This window comes from Meriones unguiculatus, chromosome 12 (assembly GCF_030254825.1).
Source record: "Meriones unguiculatus strain TT.TT164.6M chromosome 12, Bangor_MerUng_6.1, whole genome shotgun sequence".
Lineage (NCBI taxonomy): Eukaryota > Metazoa > Chordata > Mammalia > Rodentia > Muridae > Meriones > Meriones unguiculatus.
In genome coordinates, this window is record NC_083360.1 from 26944519 (window position 1) to 26964171 (window position 19653).

The 19653-nt window shown below is 43.2% G+C and overlaps 1 protein-coding gene across 1 annotated transcript in view; it reads left to right on the top strand.

Moving 5' to 3' along the window:
* Window positions 1-19653, top strand: part of Stk32b (serine/threonine kinase 32B) — a 238495-nt gene that overhangs the window by 55281 nt on the left and 163561 nt on the right. Inside the window, exon 2 of the mRNA XM_060365405.1 lies at window positions 5522-5577. Within this exon, the coding sequence (XP_060221388.1) occupies window positions 5522-5577 (56 nt within the window). The remainder of the gene's footprint in view (window positions 1-5521; window positions 5578-19653) is intronic.

The window sequence follows — 19653 nt, forward strand, 5'->3', positions numbered from 1 at the left end:
TGTGTGTGTGTGTGTAGAAATCAAGCTATGCACAAGAAAGCAAGCAAGCATGCATGCATTCATTTCTCTCTGGTTCTCACTGCGAATGTCACATGACCAGCCATCCAGTTCCTGTTTACTTGACTTCTCTCCTATCATGAACTGTAGTCAAGAATTCAGAATTAAGACATTCCCTTTCTCATTTTTTAAAAAAATCAGGGTATTTTGTCAAGGCAACATGAATGAAACTAAAGCACCCAGTTAGCTAAGTCCATGGATGGACCATGTGTTACAGCACTGAGAGCTCTGGTTCTTCCTGCTGGAGATCTAGCAGTGCCAGGTTGGGTGAAGTCTACGGCATTGAGCTAATCCAATGAGTTCAAATGAACTAAGCTTGCTGAGAGATGAAGTCAAACCCTAACTTTCATTCTTATGCATCATGGCTGAAGATGCATAGTGAAGGCCTTCCATGTTTGGAAGTGAGCTTTGCAGTTTTGCTGACATTATCTTTGACCCTTGCTACTTAAGAACTGACCTTGGGGTCTAATGTAAGGAGAAGCATGAAGCCCTGGATTCACATAACTGGATGTGGTAGCACATGTCTATTATCTGAGCACTCAGAGGACCAGAAGATCAAGGTCATCCTTGACTACACACTGAGTCTGAGGCCAACCTGGGCTGTATGAGATTGGCTTGAAAGGACAGATGCGGGGAAGAAAGAAAGAAAAATAGAAGAGGCACTAATTTGACTGCAAGTCTTTTCAAGTATCTTAGCATGTCACCCAGGTTTGCTCACATAGAACTCTCCCTGCCCCATTCGATTACAGCCTGTTAACCTACAAGGGCCATGTTCTTTCCTCTACATTGTTTTGGGTCTCTGTAGATATCATCCCAACTCAGTTTTCCAGGAGGATGAACCCTAGTAGGAGATGGTTCTGATTGCTCACTATTGGCAATCTACAAGTAGAGTAGCTGGAGAAGGGAGGAGACAGCTGAGGCCAGATATGCAGCTGAGGTGTGGTCCCAAGGGCTAAGCCCTGAAGGCAGAGGGAGCCAGGCTGAGGCTGTAGGCAGTCTGACTGAGGGCAGACAAGGAGTCTCACGTGGCTGCCCCTTCAGAGGACATTGGTGATGCTGGAGAATGTGAAGATCTTAATCAACAGTGGCGGGCTGCTGAAGAAGCTGATGGTCCTGGATGCTCAGCTCCAGAGGAGCAGGGAAGACAGACAGCAGAGCCTGCTGATGTCAGACCTGTGACATATTCATTGCAAGGATCCAGTGGATCATAACCAGGTCTAAATGACAGGTTTCCAAACTGTGTCATGCCTGAGTGGCTGGACCTATCATCAGAAAGCAGTAGGTCAATGAGGGTGGCAGGTATCTGGAGCTGAGTGATAAAGATGTAGTTAACCAAGTGTACAGTGATTGTTTATTAAATGATATCAGAAACCATTGTGTGTGTGTTTGTATAATTTCCTAATTTATATACATTGTAACTTATTCAAAAGAGCTTTAGTCAATGGGACATTCTGGCTAAACATACATGAACATCAGGGTCCCTGTAGGTGTCCACCCCACTGTGGGTGGTGCCATCCTTAAGCTGGTGATCCTGAGTTCTGTAAGAAAGCAGGCTGAGCAAGCCAGGATAAGCAAGCTAGTAAACAGCATTCCTCCATGGCCTATGCATCAGCTCCTGCCTCCAGGTTCGTGCCTTGAGGTCATGTCCTGATTTCCCTTCATGATGGACTGTGATCAAGACATGTAGCTGAAATTAATCCTTTCCTTCCCAACTTGCTTTTGGTGGTGTTCATCATAGCAACAGAAGGCAAACTACCATACCTTCAGAGGCTCATGTGTTTGAACACTTGGTCCTTAACTGGTCATGGTGATGTTTTGGGAGACTGAAATCTTTGAGATGAAGGCCTAGTCGGTGGACATATGCCACAGGTGGTAGACAGCAGCATGGCCCTGCTTACAGTTTCCTTCCTGTTTCCAGTTTGGCACCATGTGAGAAGGCTGAGGCTCCCTGTACCTTAGATCAGCCTATTGTAGTTACCATACTTTTCCCACAGCGATGGACTGTTCCATCTAAATTTGTGCACCAGTGTTAAACTCTCCTCAGGTTTCTGTTAGGTATTTGACACAGTGTTGGGAGGTATTTTGTCTTACCTAGTATGAAGAAGAAGGTTGGAGCACAGAGTTTAAGTGACATCTCTGACATTACCCAGTTGCTGAGTGGTGGGATACAAATCTAGGTAACAAGGCTTCTATACTGATGGCATAAATGACTATCCTTTTGCTCCACAATAAGATGACAGAGAAGCTCCAAATCCAACAGTAAAATAGGATTTATAAACCCTTTCCACATGACTGGTTTCTATCAAAAAGAAATCTTCTTCCAGAAGCCAGCATGACCCGTTGAACAATAACATCATTTTGTTAAGGATAAGAATCTGCCTCCCAGCCTCTCCAGGACTTACTATTTCCCACTTCTTTCATAAGATTCCCTGCACTCTGCCCAAAGGTTGGCCATAAGTCTCAGCATCTGCTTTGATACCCTGAAGGGTAGAGCCTTTCAGAGGTCGTCTGTGGCAGGCTCTTGTCCTGTTCCCTGTTGAGCAAAAAAACCAAAAAATCTGAGCACAGGGGTCTTTTCTGAGACTGATACTCCAACCAAGGACCATTGATGGAGATAACCTAGAACCCCCTGCACAGACGTAGCCCATAACAGTTCAGTTTCCAAGTGGGTTCCAAAGTAATGGGAACAGGGACTGTCTCTGACATGAACTAATTGGCCTGCTCTTTGCTCACCTCCCCCTGAGCGGGGAGCAGCCTTACCAGGCTACAGAGGAAGACAATGTAGCCACCCCTGATAGACTAGGATCAGAAGGAAGGAGAGGAAGACCTCCCCTATTAGTGGATTTGGAGAGGGGCATGAGTGGAGAAGGGGGAGAGAGGGGTTTATGGGGGGATACAAAGTGAATAAAGTGTAATTAATAAAAAAATAATACAAAAATATATTGCTGAATTAGAATTTCCGTGATAGTAGAGAGCTTAGAAGTTGCAATAAAGATCCAAATTTAAAAAAAAAGAAAAAAAAAAAAAGAATCTGCCTCCCTTGCAGGGACTCAGAATCTGAGTCTTGGTAGTTTGTTAGTAGTGCCTCTGCAGAGCTGGTTCTGCTTCCTGGAGGGCAAGTGGCATAGACCCACAGTGGCGTTTGCCTTCTGACCCAATGGAGGTTATTGTGGGGCTCTGCATACGTCCCAGCCACGTGACAGCCAATTGAGCTGTGACCCAAGTTCATTGCTTTCATCTTCTCCCACAACCTTTAGTGAGTGGAAAAAAGGTGGAGTAAGGAATTTCTGGCTCCAGAAAGTTATTCTGAAAGTGAACTGCACTGGGTTTTCTTTAAAGCTTTGCCGGTTAACTGTTAACCCAGCTACTCTATAAGCATGTCAGGTGTTTGACAGCTCACTGGAGTCTGACTTCGGCTTGACAAAGTTTAATATACAAGGAAGTAATTGTGTCCATTGACTTTCTCATACCCCAGCTTCAATTATGCAGTGAGCTAATCAATTCCCTTCATCTTCGTAAATAACATGTCTTTCCTAGTTATTGAGAACTGGCTGCAATTCAGTCAAATGCAAAAATATTTACGAAAGACTTATTATGCACTTGGCACCATGAATATGGAGATTAGCTCACTCAATCATCCCTTCAGTTAATGAGTAGTTATGGAGTGCCACAGTGTGCTAAGCAAGGTCGAGGTGCTAAGGGAGCAACAACAAATAGAATAATCATGACCTTTGACCCCAGGTAACTCAAGTCCTGTAGAGCTATTCAGAATGATGTGTTTAGAAGTTAGCACTCTACAAGACTGCATGCTTAGTTGGAAGTTAGGCCCAGTCCCCTCTTGGGACACAGAAGGGCACAGCAGTGTGACAGAGGATACTGAGGGAAGAGCAACAGATGGGAAAGAAACAGTTATAGCAGGAAGGGACGGACCTCTGTCTGAGGCTTGAGGACAGGTATGGGGTGACAGGACAAGAGCAGAGCTGGGACCATGCAGTTCAGGGAGGAGTTTGCTCTCCATGGGTAAGACAGAGGGGTCAGGGCAGGGGGGTAAGCGGGGACCAGAATGATTACCACCTTTATCACATGTGCCCCAAGGGAGGGTCAGAGGGGGAGGTTGAGAGGCCACTGTAGAGGTCAGGTGACAGAGAAGGTGGAAACCAAAGGGATCTCAGGATAGACCGATGAAAGAGAACAGAAAGAGGAAATATAGATCCATCTGATAAAGGACTAAATGTGGGGTTGAGAGGGAAAGGAGACATGGATGAACCCTTGTCTTCGAGCTACTGTAGTTGGAAAGGGGCCCCCGGCCTGGGGTCTGCCGGATCTACTGAAGTGTGTGGTCAAGAGAAAGTAGACATTATTCTGCTTGGGGTCTGTTGGATCTATGAAGTTCCTCCAACAATACTCTGGGGTAGACGTCAATCAGTTCAAACTACCTAAAAGTCAGGGATACCTTTGTCAGGCTCTGGCATGCCACTGAAGCCTCTAAAGGCCAGGAGAGCAGTTGTGCGACAGAGAGCTGACAGAGTCCACTGTCCCTTCCCACTGTACTGGCAGGGAAAGTCTGAGTGTGGAGAAGCTGTTGAAGGAAGCAGTCAGGAGAAGGTTCCTCTGTAGAGGCCAAGTAGGTACTTTTGAAAGGAGAGGAGGAGCCTGGGTGTGTAGCTCAGTTGGTAGAGTGCTTGCCTTGTGTGCATGAAGTCCTGGTTTAATCCTCAGCACTACAGAGACTTGGCACTGCGGCTTGTCTGTAATCCCAAAATTCCAAAGGTGGGGGGGAGGAAGAGAAGCCAAAGATCAGTCAGGGATACGTGAGACCTTGTGTCAATAACAGAAACAAAGGGAGAGAGGGATCAGGGGCACTGAAAGATGTTCATGGTAGTCAGCAGCATGGCCCTACATTGCTGACCTGCTTTGGTGCACAGCTTGGCATGGAGGCCGGTCAGTGAGGTGTGGAGGGTAAAGACTCATAGGCTGTTAATGGGGGCAAGGGATGGTATGTTTCAGAGTGATAGCAGGAGGGTGGTGTGGGCCCATGTGCTCAGCTCGCAGTAGCCTCATTGCCAGGGCTAGGTGGACTGTGTGGAAGGATCAGGCTGTGAGATCACAACAGCAGACACAGGTAAGATGTGGTCTGACTGGGTGCACCAGAGGGGTCCACATTGTAGAGAGGTCTACCTGGAGAGTGGGAAAGTACATATGAGAAGATAAAAGCCAAGTAGCTGAGCTTTCCTGTTGTCACCTCCTTTGGCCCTTACAAGATATCCCATCCTATGCTCTGGTGGTGACGTTTTGACTGTGTCTGTGAATCACAAATTGTCCTTCATTGGTCAGTGTCCCAGGAACCAGGTGCTAATATGGGGTGGGTAGCACTGGTGGGCAGAAGCTGCAGAGAAAGTGGGTAGCACACGGACACAATGTCTAAGCCTGACCTGATTGCCACTTTCTTACTGCTTTTTTACAGTCAACTTTGACCACTTCCAGATCCTGCGGGCCATTGGTAAAGGGAGTTTTGGAAAGGTAAGGACAATGTGCTTTTTAAGACAATGACAAAAACTGAAATGTGAAATTCTGGATGCTCGGGCTTGAGTGTATGTATGTCCTGTGGGTCTGTTCTGGGACTGGGTGCTGGGCGTTTTCTGCTGACAGAAGATTTCAATTTGGCAAATCTGAGGCATGAAAGGAAGCCTTAATGATGTCCTTGAACTGTGGCTTATTTTACTCTGAAAATGGAATTAACCATAGAATCTGGGCTTAGGTGACTGATGCTGGCGATTGCTTTAGTGTTGCTAATACCGGGTCTTTTTAAGAACCTAAAGGAGAAGAGTGGATTCCCTGCCTCCAAATTTTACATGAGCTGCTCTTTCTGGCTCTTGGATATTTGGGTTTTTAGAAAATTCACATTGGCAATTCTTGACTGTTTGGGGATAAAGGCTATAAAAATTAGGAGAAGGTAAGGCTTTGAGGGTAAAAATTTGCTTTCAACAAGCCCTAATCTGTTCCCAGAGAAACATTCTCCTGGAATTAATTGTTTGAAGTATTTTTGAAAAGCCAGGCACTCTGTTTGTATTCAAGTGCTACGAGTTACTTTTTATGGAAGAAGTGACTCAGACTAAAAACTAGACTCAGTAACTAGTAACTGTGTGTTACTTTTCTTACAGCAGAGACAGAATGCCTGATATTAAAAACAAACAAACAAACAAACAAACAAAAACAAAAAAAAAACTTAAATAAAAAAAGGTTTGTTTTGGCTCATTGTTTCTGGAGGCTCAGCTCATGGTCATGTAGTCCTGTACATCACTGTGGCAGGAGCAAGGGTGAGGGCTTTTTTCATTTCTGAACAAATGTGAGGTGGGGATAGACATAGGAAGGGGTATGACTACTTTTAGCAGCACCTTTCCCAGCTTAGCTGGGAAAATAAGCATGCTTTGTTTTCAGCTTTCAGCTTGTGACTGAGAAGTGGGCTCCATTTATCTATCTATCTATCTACTTATTTTTAGAGAAGGCCAGGAATATAGTTGGGGACCACAGTGTCATTGGGTATGACAGGTACTGACAGCCATTTCGCTGTTGAAACATGGTCTTGATGGAGCAGGAACTCTCCATGTAACGGCACAGATGGACAGATGCATGGACCAGCATGCTCAGTGGACACCCCATTCCTCGGATAGAGGACCTCCTCCATGAGAACACTTTTCTGGAGATTTCTGTGTCTCTTTGACTCGTGAATCTTCAACGGAACTTTCCATAGAGCCCTTCTGAAATGCAGAAACGCCGGGGATCAATTCACTTAGCAGAATTTTGATCTGATGCTGAGTCCTGCCGGTCTTGAGATAGCTGCAGACATCCTGGGGCAGCAAAGACATCCTGCCTTTCCACAACCCCATTTACAAGCTCCTCAGTACGCATGTATGAAAGTGCTAAATGTTTGCATGGTCTAGTGAATTGTACCACTTGCTAACCGAACAGACCTTGGCCTCTTTGAGTCAGATGAGCTTCCAGTGTACTGGCAGATTATCTAGTCTGTCCTATCCAGTGATAGGAGGGACTCATCAACAAACAAGAGGCCCCATAGAGACACCACTGCCAGCAGGCAGATGGCTCAACAGCATTTCTGACCATCCTACACAGCGCCTGGAGCAAACACTGCCCCTGAAACATTGCTCCTTAAATAGATACTTGTGAAAGTTGCTTTTTAGCTTCTGGGAGAGTTTTTTTTTTTTTTTTTTTTTTTTTTTAATCAGAAAATCTTCCATCTGATCTGAGCTGATTAGTGTCTGTCAACTTGACACAAACTGGAGACATCGGGGAAGAAGGAACCTTGACTGAGGAATTGCCCTCATCAGATTGGCCGGTGAACATTGTCTTGATTGATGTGATCAGTGCAAGCCCTGATCAGGTGATCTTGGGTTCTATATGAGAGCAAGCCAGTAAGCACAATTCCTTTATCATGTCTGTTTCAGTTCCTGCCTCCACGTTCCTGCTCTAGTTCCTTCCCTGACTTCTCTGGATGATGGAATAAGTTTTTTCCTTCCCAAGTAGGTTTTGGCCAGTGTTTTATCACAGTAAAAAAAAAAAAAAAAGCTAGCTGGGGCAGATAGTTTTACCTCCTAATTGTGCCACTCTATCTGGGCCAAGCATTCACACACATGAGTCTATGGGGCCATTTCTATTCAAACCACCATAGAACTGTTTGACTTATGTCTAGTGTGTTTTTATTATTTTATTTATTATCCTTTTTTTTCTGGCTGTTCTGTAACTTATATGTTTCAGACTAAATATTCATGATTTCTTTTTTATTTCTCTACTGATGTTACAGCTACAGTTTTCTGTGCTATGTTTTTAAATTGTTGCTCTAGTGACTCACATCTTTATTTCATAACATTTACCCATGATAAAGGGACACAGCAATTGCACAGTCTCTACCCTGTCAGCCTCTCTACTGCAGTCATCAAATTTATCATGGTTTCTTAAAATTTAAATGTCTAAAGATGATATTAAGAGTTTTTTTTTTTAATCTAAAATATGTACTACACTTGTCTCTCACCCTTTGGAAAGTTTAGTTTTAAATATTTCATTGACTTTGGGAAGGTTGTGATAGATTATATGGTGGAGATTTTTGCTTTAAAATAATTTCTTTCGTGGCTTATATTTCCTCTGTTTTCATTTATTTGGACCATGTTGGCCTTTATATCATGCAGCAATGTTACAACAGCTGCTTTCATTAGCTCATGGTTTCTTCTTACCTCTTTTATTTTTACGTTTCTCCTTTCTTGTTCTTTTTGATCAATTTCATAGTTTCAGATCTTTAGTTTTTCTAGTTATGTTATGATTGTATTTCTTTATGTTTTTAAATTGCCACTCTAGGGATCAGAATACAAGTCTTTAATGTCCGCATGGTTGGCTAAGCGTTGCTATTTACATAAGATCCAGAAATGCTGAGACTTGTATCTTTTCTGTTACTTACTGCTGTACTGAGTATGGCCATGCTTCCTGCTTCTCTACCCATCAAGTATGCTCAGGCTAGGTCTTGGGCATGGTGAATGCTATGTCATAGAAAGTTCACATTAATTCAAAGTTTGTTTTTTTTTTAAAATAAGTCTATGCTTTAGGCTCCCCATTTACTATTTTGTTCGTTTGTTTGTTTCGCTTTTGAGGCAAAGTCTCCAGTAATGGAAGTTACCTTGCTCTGTAGTTGGATGGCGGGGAACCTCTGCCCTCTACCTCTCCAGTGCTGGGATGCCAGGTGTGTCCCACCAGGTCCAACCTTAGAAACATATTTTTAGTAATTAGTTAAGTCAGTGAGTCCTGCACACTCAGCCTCTTGCGTGGGCATGATGTTCCTGTCCTCTTCTCAGCTGGACTTCTTGCTGTCTACTCACTACATGTCTCCTTAAGGGTCTGCAGACATGGGACAGAGCTTGTGTCATACCAGAGGCTCCTCATCTCTGGATTTCTCAAAACAGCTATGTCCTGGAAATTTAGGAAGCCTGCCCTTGACCTCATTGACGGTAGCTGAACTTAACAGTAAGAATATAGCCCAGCATGTAAGAGCCCTGCTGTTGTTTCCTACTCTAATAGGCCAATTCTATGCCTTAAAGAACCTTGAGGCACCTCTTCCAATTGTCACCACAGCTGGGGTTGTCATAGCTTTCTTTTGTGCCCTCCTGTCACTGACAGTTTGGGTCCTGAACCCTCTGTATCTCTTTCTGACATTCTGTTAGACATGTGGCTTTGCAATCTTTCAAATTGGCCTTATCCTGTCATCGTCCCTTGACAATGTTGCCTGCCTTTTCTGCTTCATCCTGTCCTGCTATCTGGCACCTGATCTGGCTCTTGGCACCTGCTGTCCAGAGTATTGATGTCTTAGAAATTTATGGTTATAGTTGATCTTTTAGAAGTCCCAAGCTTCCTGGCATCTGTTTGTGAGTCGGCATATAACAATGTCTCGAGGATCCTCAGGTTCTTGGGAAATGTACATTAATGTTAGGTGCTTGGGATTCAGTTGGCTTACTTTCAGGGACCAGAAGATAGCTTTGTTCTGATTGAAATAGCAAATAATAATGGCTGCCTTTGTGATCAATGCAGATGAACTCCCGAGGCTGTTCTTAGCTGCAGTGGAGCAAAGCTGCCACAGGGTGAGAGCCCTTTTTAATAGGGAGTGAATGTGTGGGGCTTTGCTCTCTGCCTTGGGCAGGCTGCCTGTCAACATTTATTAAGAGTTCATTGTGAAGGATGACAATAGCCTGGCTATCAGCAGGTGCACACGGGACTTTTCAGCAATCACAATCACATGCATTCTGGGAGCAGTCTCACTCCTCATGCACCACCAAAGTAAACAGCTTCAGATGACTGAATTCGAAAGAATTACCCTTAAAAAAAATAACCCATTTGGGTCTGAGTTCTACAGTAGTTGAAGTACACCAGATAGGGTTCTGAACACTTGGTGAAAATACTTTAGATTTTGGGTGAGTCTGCTGTGTATCAGCTGTGAGCAGCTGAGCCAGTGAGTGAACTTACAGTCTCAACTTGGGTGTATGTTTTTAATATAAATTGGGAATAGAAGGTCACAGAGAGTCCTGGACTCCCACCGTCGCTCAGCCCACTCCTTCTTATGGGAACAACATCCCTTCCTTCAGAGGACACATCAGGCACTCATTGGAGTCCAAGGTAGCTGTCAATCACCATCTTTGTCATGTACCTCAGAGATGGGCATGTGATGTAACATGGTTGGACCTGGCAAAGAGTGGAAGGCTCAAGGGACTGAATGACTCAAGCCATACCATCCACTTTCAGTGAATGGAATCTTCCCCTTAATATCAGAAAACAGGCTGACTCTTTGTGTGGCCTACAGTGGATGATGTTGAAGGCATGTCTAATAGGAGGAAAGAATGAGGCTCTAAGCAAAGAAAGAGACAGGTGCGAACAGTGCCTGGAGGAGCTGTGAGTCAGCTGAGCAAGCCAAGCCCTTGTTTCAGCAGCACCTCATTGGCTTACCCCAGTCTGGGACCTGCTGATGACTGCAGTCCCTATGGGCCCCCTTTGACCTCTGATGGCAGAGCAGCAGAATTGAGTCCAGAGAGGTAGACCTTTGGCATGGACTTGAACAGCAATAGGGCTGAGTTCTTTTCAGGAGAGTGTAGAGAGTGCCCGCAGGAAAACCAATTCAAGAGTTCCCCTGGCAGCGTCATTCCTGGTGGGCCCTCTGTATGAGGACTGCAGGACTGAATCAAAATAAGTGAAAATCCTTAGACTGGCCAGAGTCATCCTGTACCTAATAAATCACAGAAAGTGCCCCGGAGTTACATGAAAATATCCCTCCATGTTCCCCAAAGGAACATTCTGGATAAAACTGAGCTGGCACTGCCCAGCTGATAACCCAGGCTCAGTATGGCCTTGTTATGCACAGAGACAGGCATTCCCCATACACAAGCCCAGGTCAGCTGTTTCATCCCGGGCTGCCAGATCTGCCCAGCTGCGTATAAATGCAGTGTGGCAGAAGCTCTTGATTAGAAGAGAAAAGCAAGCTTAGTAACTGGTCCATCCAGAAGTTCTTTCAATAGGACACTGCAGATTGAAAGGCCCCGAGGCAAGTGCAGAGTGACCTGTGAACACACGGCAACCCACTGTCTGCCTGATGCAAAGCACCATTTCTTCCAGGACAGACTCAGAATGTGTGGTTGCTCTGTTTAGGAAACTATATTCGTTTAATTAAGTTGTGAAGTATCATTTTGTGTATGAGCTTTGGCTCACGGTTTTGGCCCAGCACTAGCCTCTGGGAAAGTTGCCGGATTTCCCCGGCTGCTGTTCTTATGATGTCAGAAACCTTTTTAGAAAGCTTAAAGGAGACGCTTGTGTGAGCAGCCTTTGTTCTCCCAGACATAGTGAGGAAGGATGGAATCCATTTGTTTGCAATGAAATATTTATTCCTTTCATATTAATTAGCACATTTGACTGGAGGAGTTCTTGGAGGACACCGTGGCTCCAGGAAATGACTTAATAAATCACTAATTGCCACAGGAGATGCAAGTCCTCTCAGGATGCCTCTAAGCTCTGGTTTGGGCCAATGACACTTCCCTGTCAAGGATGCTTGCTCCCCCTGCACATCCATGTGTTCATTATCTTCTACAGTGAGTGATCCATGGGCTCTGTTTCAAATCCAGCTCACCCCAAGAGGCACTGGGGTACAGAGGCATAAGGCCTGGACTCCCATCTTTGTCAAAGAGAAAGGTGTGATGAGGACGGGGACAAGGTATATCCTTCAAATGTAAACACTCTTTGATCTGCTTCCTTCAATCAGGTCCCAACTACTAATAGTGCATTCGTCTATGAGCTCACTTTTAGGTTAATCCACTAATGAAGTTAGAATCTCACAGTCCAGTCACTACTCCAAAGGCATCAGCGTCTGGGGGCTAAGCCTTAATAAATGAGTCTGGGGGCATTGTGCATTCAAGCCACGGCAACCGTGAAGACATGAATCTGAGATCAAGGTGTGGCCAGGACTACTTCCTCTCTCTTTGCTTTGCAGACAGTCTACTCAACTGGTAATGTTTCAGTTTGTGTCTATGTCCTCACCTCAGAAGAAGGTGATCCTAGAGAAGACTGGGTAAAAGCTACCCTGTGACTTAATTTTCCTTTAATGTTGCCATTGTAGACGTCTCTTGAAACAGCCTCATTCTACAGCCTGGGCTTAGGACTTCAGCATATAAATTTGGAAAAATATAATTTAGCTCATAGTACCAACTCTTGGAACACATCACCCGAGCCATCCATCAGCTGTTTCTGTCACCTCTGACATTAAATCTCCATGATGTCAGTTGAAGAGTGTCTCATGTGAACAGCAGGAAAGGTCAGGTGGTGCAGGATGTAGATCCCAGACCATGACAGGCAGTGTTGGTATTTCAGACCCCTCCATGGAGGTCACCTTGAGACTCCTCCACAGGGTGCAATTCCCACACTGGTGTCCTTGAATATGGTGGCTGGGACTGATATTTTACAATTGGCTTAGTTGCCTTTCTAATGATGTGATAAACACCATGACCAAAATCACCTTGGGGAAAAAAGTTCATTTCTTTCTTACAGATTAGAGTCCATTACAGAGGGAAGTTGGGGCAGGAACTCAAGGCAGAAACCTGGAGGCAGGAACTGAAACAGAGACCATAGAAGAACATAGCTTACTGACTTGTTCCTCATGGCTTGCTCAGCCTGCTTTCTTATAACACCCACCATGGGTTGGGCCATCTCACATCAATCAAATGTCTCAAAGGTTTGCCTACAGGCCAATAGGATAAGGGTATTTTCTCAGTTGAGTTTCTTCTTCCCAGATAACTCTGGTTTGATGACATAAAACTGTCCATCACAGCACTAAAGTACAAAGCTATGTGAGCTTGATTTGCTCTTTAGAGGGTGATGGAAACGTAGCAGGTACCAGCAGAAATGGCCTCCATAGCTCTGCAGGCACATTGGGGAATAGGGTTCAAAGGCTGAGTTCTGGGCCTGGATGGTTGCCAGCACACTGATTGGGCTTCTCCAGAGATATAGAAGTAATAAGGTGTGGCACACACAGAAAGAGGCTGGCCAAGGAATTGGTTCACAGGATTAAAAAAAAAGTTGATAAATGGAAACACACCAGGAACCAGGCACAGAAATAGGATCTGATAAATGGTGGGGCCCAGAGAGTAGGGAGATGGGTACTGAGGGCATTCCACATTTCATAGGGTGGTTGGAGGTGGGTCTCAATGGGAGATACTGACATAGAACTAAAGTTGGGGTCCAGCCTGTGGTGCCAGGTAGGAAGGGACAGTTTAGGCTCACAATGGGAGAGGCATCCTCAGGTCCCAGCTCATGCTGGCTTCTACTATGACCAGTCATTCCAAGCACCTGTGATGGCTAAGTGTCAAAAGGGTAATGGTAGTCCTGGCTAGAAAGAGAGTACTGAAGATGTAGAAGTTTCTAGAAAGGTTTTATATATTTGCCCAACCTTGACTTTACATCCATGTTCACTACGACCCGCCCAAAAACAAACAAACAAACAAACAAATAAAACCCCTGCAAAATTTACTGTCTTCTGGGGTCTCTAGAACACTCATGAATCAAAGCTGTCAGTGCTGTAGGCATCAAGTAAAGACAATGCCCATGGGATGCTGGCACCGTGTGGATTCCCCATGTGCTTCGTCCTCTTGGCTGCTTGGGAGCCTTTTCCGCATTGCTAGATCTCCATGCTCTTGGCACACACATTCCTTATCAAATCCCATGGTGTACGCAAGCTAGTGTTTGTTTGTACTCCCAACAGGTCACAGTGACTGATGATAACACCAAAGCCTAATTGATTTCTACTAAGGAGGAGTTAATTGGGGCCTTGCCTCCTGGGCAGCTTAGGGTGGCTTTGGTCAGATCACTTGTTTTTGCCTCATTAACTATGATTTCCTGTGGACATGGCTTGGGGCAGCCGTACTGGAGGGTCAGTGCCTCTTAAGACCTAGTTTTAGGCTTTCATGACAGATGCTTCCAGGACCTGGGCAGAGTGGCTGTCAGTGACAATGCCGATCTTTGCTCCTGGTCATGCGCTCAGCATAGAAGCCATGCGTGCCTTGTTTCAGGAGATTCCTTCTATGGCATGGCTGTCTTAAGGTTTAAAGCTAGTAGGAGCTAGCCCAGGTGCTCAGGGAAAGTTTCTAGGCATTGGTCTGTCCATCACCTGATGATCTTTCTGTGCAGGTGTTACTGGGGCTGTTAGAGCTTTGGCAGTATCCTGGAAGCCCTAAACAACTAAATTGGACCACTAATTCTCAGTAGGACAGTGAAACCAGCAAGCAACTAAAAATCAGAATAAGGAGACTTATTCATTGTGGCTACACTGGTAAGAGGAAGAAATAAGGTGGTCCAGTGATAACTCCACATCGATTTTTAGGGTTCTGACATGAGGTTTAGGCTCAAATGGAGAGACAGAGGCATATATTACTTAACAGCCATGTTCAAGGTGTGGTCCTGCCTACTATGACCCATTATTGTCTTGGCTCCAGTATCTTCTGGTTTGAAATGTAAGAACTGAATGATATCATTTAATGGGAGACAAATACCTGCCTTTTCTTCTGCCAGTATGAGATTGTTGGGGACATTCCAATTCCATGGGGACCATTGTTTCGACACCCAATAGGAGGGCTGTCTGTTTAGAGCATTTTTCTTCCTGCCACAAAGGATTCACTTCAATTACATTCTTCCATATTTGCTGTAGTAAATTAGTAAATTAAAAAAAAATGAGTGTTGGACTATATAATGTTTATTATAGCCCTCTGGTTATCATGGCAGTATTATCTGACTTGCTATCACAAATAATAAGACACAGGTATCTGTTAGATTTATAATTGCCTTATTTACCTTGGGCCAGGCAGATATTCCTACCTTTGCTGTCTGAATAGTCTCACTATCCATCTCCTACCCCACATCCAATATCTTCCTCCTTAACCATCCTGCTTTCCATTCATAATCTTACAAATACTTGTTTTTATTCATCTGGTCCTTTTCATGCCATTATTGGAGTCCTTTCTCTCAGCCCCATATGGTTTCTTCTCCAGGCTAACCCATCATGGCATCCTCCTTCTTCCTTTCTTCCTGTACATCTGTCTCCTGTGATTTTTCTCTGTCCTCTCCAAGCCCAGGAACCTTAGCCACACCTACTCCCATTCGGCCCTTCCCAGGTATAGGCCATTTAATTAACTAGTCAGGTAGTTTAAACAACAAGGTTAGGTGTAACCAGATCTTGAGGGCTAGTAACACACATCAAACCAACCTTCAACACATATTCTTAAGTTTTCATAGTAGAGGTCTTTCACTTTCCTGGGTAGATGTATTTCTTGGCATCTGTTTCAGGCTACTGTGAAAAGAGTTGGCTCATTTGCCTGATTTCTATTTCAGCACATTCATTAGTATATAGAAAAAACTGATGATTTTTTTTAATGCTGCTTTTATATCCTGCTCTCCGTACACCTGATCCCTACCCCTGTTGTCCTTCACACTCCCTTTCCCACCTATTTCCCTCCCTCCATCTACTTCAGGTGTCTATTTTATTTTCTGTTCTGAGTGAGATTCAGCATCTTCCCTTGGGCCCTCCTTGGCTTCTTTGGATCTGTGGATTGTAGCATGGTTATCCTGTACTTTATGGCTAATGTCCACTTATAAGTGAGTACATACCATGTTTGTCTTTCTGGGTCTGGGTTACCTCACTCAGGATGATTTTTTTTCCAGTTCCATCCATTTGCTTACAAATTGCATGATTTCTTTATTATTGATAGCTGAGTAGTATACCACTGTGTAAATGTACTATGATTTCCTTATCTATTCTTCAGTTGAAGGACATCTAGTTCAGAGGGCAGGGGTAGAGGGTGAGAGAGAGGACTGAGAGAGAAAACCGAAATTGGTGGTGGTGGGGTACCTCTAGGACAGGGGAGACTCTCAGGAGTCCATGGGAGTGACCCTAGCTGAGACATTTAGCAGTGGGATTAAGAACCCTCAAGTGGCCACCTTTCTGTAGCCAGGTGGGACTTGCGGTGGAGGGAGGAGGACACCACCCATAAAACCTTAGACCCTAAGTTTGTCTTGCCTACAAGAAGTGTAGGTAGGGCTAAAGATGGAGTAGAGATTAAGAGAATGGCAAACCAAAGACTGGCCCAACTTGAGACCTACTTCATAGCAGAGAGCCAACCCCTGTCACTATTAATGATTCTTTGCTATGACTGCAGACAGGAACCTAGCATATCTGTCTTCTGAGGGGCTTCATCCAGCAGGGATGGAGACAGATGCAGAAACCCACAGCCAAATAATAGGCTGAGCTTGGGGAGTCTGTGGGATAGTGGAAGGAAGGGTAGAGGGAGCCAGAGGTGTCAAGGACACCACAAGAAAACTTACAGAGTCAACTAACCTGGGCCTATGGGGGCTCACAGAGACTGAACCACCAACCAAGGAACATTCATGGACTGGACCTAGACCCCCTACACATATGTAGCAGATGTGCAGTGTGGTCAACATGTGGGTCCCCTAACAATGGGAGTAGGGGCTGACTCTGACTCCATTGCCTGCCACTGGATCCCTTCATCCTAACTGGACATCTTGTCAGACCCCAGTGGGAGAGGATGTGTTTAGTCCTGCTATGACTTGAGGTGCCTGAGTGGGTTGATACTCCTTTGGGGTCTCCACTTCTCTGAGGAAAAGAAGAGGGAAGAATGGGGAGAAGGGCATGAGGGATAAGGAGAGACTTGGAGGGGAAAAAGGAGGGGGCTGGGATCAGGATGCCAAGAGATTAAATAAATGGGAAAAATAACACGTGTGTGTGTGTGTGTGTGTGTGTGTGTGTGTGTGTGTGTGTAGCAACTTTGCTGAAGTATTGATCAGATCTAAGAGTTTTCTGGTGGTGTCCTTAGAGTTGTTTTTTTTTTGTTTGTTTTTGTTTTTGTTTTTTTTAAGTATAGGATAAGATTGTCTATAAATAGAAATAATTTGAGAGGGTGACAGGAGAATTCAGTCAGTAAAGTGTTTCCCTGAATCAAGGTTTGCAAAAGTGTGAAGCATGGTGGTGTGGGCTTGTAATCTCTGTACCAGGAAGGCAAGACAGGCAGATCTCTGGGGCTCACTGACTAGCCAGGCTGGCCTACGTGGTAAGATCCAGGTCAAAGGGAGACCTTGTCTCCAAAGCTGAGAAACAACAACCTAAGGTTTTACACACACACACACAGAGCAAATCATAAAAAAAACCCTTTTAGTTCATCTTTTCCTATTTATATTGCATTTCTTTCTCTTGCTTTATTCCTGTGTAAGAGTTCTTGCATTACGTTGAGTGAGACTGAAGACAGTGAACACCCTTGCCTGGTTCTCGATTTTAAGATGAATGTTTTCAGTATCTCCCCATTTAGTGTAATGATGGCTCTAAGTTTTTCATATATAGCCTTGATTATGTTGAGTTATGCTTTTTCTATTTATAATTTCTCCAGCGACTTTTAAGGCCTTTTCTGCATCTACCAAGATAATCTTGTGGTTTTCATCCTTGATTATATTTACATGTCACATTATACTTACTGATTTAAGCACATTGAACCATCCTTGCATTTCTGTGATGAAACCAACTGCACTGTGGTGTGCAGTTTTTTTTTTTTTTGAACAGGTTGTTGAAATTGGTCTTTAGGAGTTCCATTGATGGTTTTTTGCATCTCTCAACATTGGGAAAATTAATTTGTAGCTTCTTTTTGTCGTGTCTTTAACTGTTTGTTGCCACATTTAAAATCACAGTTATACTGTTCTTATAAAATGAGTTTGGTAGTGTTTCTTATCTTTACAGCTTATAGAAAAATTTGAAGAGCATTGATGTCTTTCTCTAAAAGTATGGAAGAATTAAATATTGAATCCATTGAGCCCTGGGTTTTTCTGAATTAGTACACAATTAGCACTGCTTCGGTTTTATTGTCATACATGAATACATGTGTACTATGTGCATGTCTGGTGCTGCAATAAACAAACAAGGGCTTCAGATCCCCTATGTTATGGATGGTTGTGAGCCACCATGTTGGTGTTGGAAACCAAACTTGAGTCTTCTGCAAGAGTAACAAGTGATCTTAACTGCTGAGCCATCTTCCCAGCCCCACCATTTTTGGATCTAGATGATCTACCTCTTTACAAAAGTGGTGTATTGAAGTCACCCACTATTTTGTCTAAACTTTCCTATCATGCTTTTTTTTACAGGCTTCTGATTGCTTAGAATGTAGTGTTCTATTCCTTAACTATCAGTCTGTATTTTTCCACTGAGGTATTTTTCATCCAGACAACAGACAGTTGATTTGTATGTTTTCATCCAGTGAAGTAGTCTTTATCTTTTAATTACATAGTTGAGGACATTTATGTTTAGAGTTTTTGTCAAGAAATATTTGATGATTCCTGTAATTTTGTTGGGTTTTCCTGTTGAATTATTGTGTTTTTCTTTCTCTCTTATTCATATCAGGAGACTCCTGGATAACTGAGCTAGATGTGTTTGACTCTTTCATAGTTATGTGTTTAGTTATTTCTCTCATTGTTTTTTTTCCCCCCTATGGTTTCCATTTCTGTCCATCTTTTTTCTTTCTTCATTTATTTCAGATACTTTCTACAGCCTTGGCTTGATGTTCATGGATCATTTAAGTTGTGTTTTCTATTAAGTTTTTTTCCATCAACTTTGAAAGATAGGTTTTCCAGATACATCATTCTTGGTTGGTAGCTATTTGCTCTCAGGGCTTAGATGAAGTCACTCTGTGCTTTTTCTGGCTTTCAGCATTTTTGTTGAGAGTTCTGAAATCATTTTGGTGTGTTTGCTACTGTAAGTTAGTATTTTCTCTTTGGTTATTAATAATCAGTCTTTATTCTGTAATCTTAGCATTTTAACTATAGTGTGATGTGGAGTGATACTTTTCTGGTCATGCATGTTAGGAGTTTTAAATGCTTCTAGTACTTGTGGTCCTTATCTTTCCATGGGTTTGAAAATTTCTCTTTTGTAATATCACTGAATAAGTTTTCTGTGCCTTTATATTTAAATTCAGCTCCTTCTTTCTGTGATTTCTTAATCTTTCAGTCATGTTTCAAAATTCTTGAATATTGTGGCCACACTTTTTTTCTTGGTTTCTGGTGAAATATACTGTTTCCTAAGCTCTTTCTTTCTTATTTTCTTTCTTTCTTTTTTTTTTTTCATTTTGCAATCCTGATATTCTTTCTTCTTATTGAAGTAGTGTGTTAATCTGCAATGATTTTCACTATTTTGTTTGTTTGGTTTATTGAATTTTTATTTACAATATTTCTGATTCTTATTCTTGGTTTCAGAATCCTAATTTTCTGGCTTAGTTTTCCATCTATTTTGCTAGCTTTGTTATCCAGGTCCTGAATTGATTTCCTTACTTTATTCATTTGCTTGTTGAACCCTCTTTTAAATTACTCATGATTTTTTAAAGTACACTTTTAAATTCTTTAGCATTTTAATAATTTCATTATTTTTAGGGTGAGCTATTGAGGAGTAATAATCTTTAGGATCAGTTACATTGTTTTTCTTTTTCTTGTGTAAGTCATGTATTTCTGTTTTGAAATTGA